Raw genomic sequence first — 2,100 nt, forward strand, 5'->3', positions numbered from 1 at the left:
AAAAAAAAAAAAAAAAAAAAAAAAAAAAAAAAAAAAAAAAAAAAAAAAAAAAAATCATGAACAGCACAAACACTGTTACTCCCTACCCCTGCTGCAGCTACTAGGAACAAGACAAGTATAGCAGTTGTGTCCACTTCCCCCACCAAGGAACAAAGAAAACAAAAAGATCTAGCTTGTAAGTGCCTTGTGATATAGGAAAATCATTACAGAATCCAACTTCAGTGAACATAAGAGATCATTTTGAACTTGAGAAAAGCAGAAAACAGAGTGAGGAAAAGGGGAAGAACAAACAAACAAACAAACAAACAAACAATCTATGCAAGGATAAGCCTTCCTAATTCAAAAACCCCCAAAATTGGGAAGACCCAGAAGAAGAAATGAAGTGAAGCAAGTCTTGGAAGATGAACAAGAGAGAAAGAGAGAAACCCACCTCCTGAAATCTCCATAAACAGCCCACGTCCTCCATGGTTTCTCCTGCTTGCTCAATATGGAGAGAAGAATGGAGCATGAGAATGATATAAGCTCAAGGTAGAGAGAGAGAGAGAAACAGAGTGTGTGAGAAATGGGTTATTTTTCTTGTTCTTTTTCCCCTTCACAAAGTTGCAGAGAATGGTTGTAGTCGCATCAAGAAAGAAAAAGAGAGAGAAAAAAGAAGGAGAGGGTGATGTATAGAAAGAAATGGAAATTCCAAATTGTACGCCTCAGAGGGAGGGCGTATTGAATTCCATTACAAACCCCTTCAAAATGGAAAGAAAGAAAGAAAGGGAATTCCCTATCTTTCTCATTCTCTCACATGCAGGTCAAGAACAGGCAGTAAAGACGGGGTTAGAGTTTCCTTATATGGATCCCTCTCTCTCTCTCTCTCTCTCTCTCTCTCTCACTACAATACAAATACAAAATGCCTACCTTTCTACGCTTAGGCTCCGTGGCCCATTATCCTCCCAAATTGCCTCCCTTTCAAACTTTATTTCCCTCCGGCGGCTCTCTCTCTCTACTGTAACACTTTTACTTGTAAAAGGGGGTTTTCTTGTTATATAAATGGGCCCATGAAAGCCCATCTTCTTTTCTCACCCATTTCAAAACTCAACATAAACTCCCGTGGCTTTACTTTGGATTTCTCCAAAATGCCTCGTATCCATCGAGATAGAATTATTTGATTATAATCCCATTATCATTTCCTAAATTAGCTGACGTGTACTTTCATCTAAAGAACTTGACAATAATTGATATATATTAGTATTAAAAATTATTACTAAATATAAAATTTGGTTAAATTTTAAGTGTAGTTGATGAACTTTGATTACTTGTTCCTAAAGTTTAAAAATGTGTTATAAATCTCTCGATATTTGATATTTAATGTTGTGACTAATAAGTTTTTGACGTAAAAATAAAGTTAAATTAATTTATTTTTTAGATAACAGTTTGAATTTGTTATTTGATATATATATATTAGTAGAAAAATTGAAAGCTTAGCACATGTAAAATTGAAAAATGTTGGAGGGCCAATTATATAGTTTTAAATTTAGAGGGACTAAATGGATATTGGTATTTTATTTTATGTTAATGTGATATTCTAGAGAGAGAGAGAGAGATTTTGACATTTTTTTGTGTCCTTCCAAAAAGTGGGAGTCTTTGTAATTTTACGTTACACGACACAGCTGTCCAGCAAAGAGGAGACCGAATTCGCTTTTACCTCCCTAGTTTCCTAACAGCTAACGACTTTACCTGTCGACCACCCTTTGGAATATAGTCACAATAATAATAATAATAATAATAATAATAATAATAATAATAATAATAATAATAAAATTTCGGAAAAGAAGTTGAAAGAATTTCTCGAAAAGCTTACCAAGATTCATTTGATTTTTTTTTTCTTATAGATGGTAAGAACTGAATATGAGTTCAGTTCTAGACGTCATAAATTGTTGAAGTATATATACATATACAACAGTATTTTGTATCAAAATGAGAACTAATTGGATTGAATTTAAATAAATAATATTTTAAATAGTTAGTTTAATCCTAAAATTATTTTTTGCTGCTCTTAAATTTTTAAATGTAATTTTGAAAACACAAATTGAAATATCAACGTTTTAATAA

The 2,100-nt window shown here is 32.5% G+C and overlaps 1 protein-coding gene across 1 annotated transcript in view; it reads right to left on the reverse strand.

The window, feature by feature from the left end:
• The window catches only part of LOC111448511, a 3,563-nt gene extending 2,607 nt beyond the window's left edge, over positions 1–956 (reverse strand). The window contains exon 1 of the mRNA XM_023088172.1: positions 431–956. Within this exon, the coding sequence (XP_022943940.1) occupies positions 431–508 (78 nt within the window). The 5' untranslated portion in view covers positions 509–956. The remainder of the gene's footprint in view (positions 1–430) is intronic.
• Positions 957–2,100: the final 1,144 nt, after the last annotated feature.

The sequence above is a fragment of the Cucurbita moschata genome, unplaced genomic scaffold, assembly GCF_002738365.1.
Source record: "Cucurbita moschata cultivar Rifu unplaced genomic scaffold, Cmos_1.0 Cmo_Scf00010, whole genome shotgun sequence".
Lineage (NCBI taxonomy): Eukaryota > Viridiplantae > Streptophyta > Magnoliopsida > Cucurbitales > Cucurbitaceae > Cucurbita > Cucurbita moschata.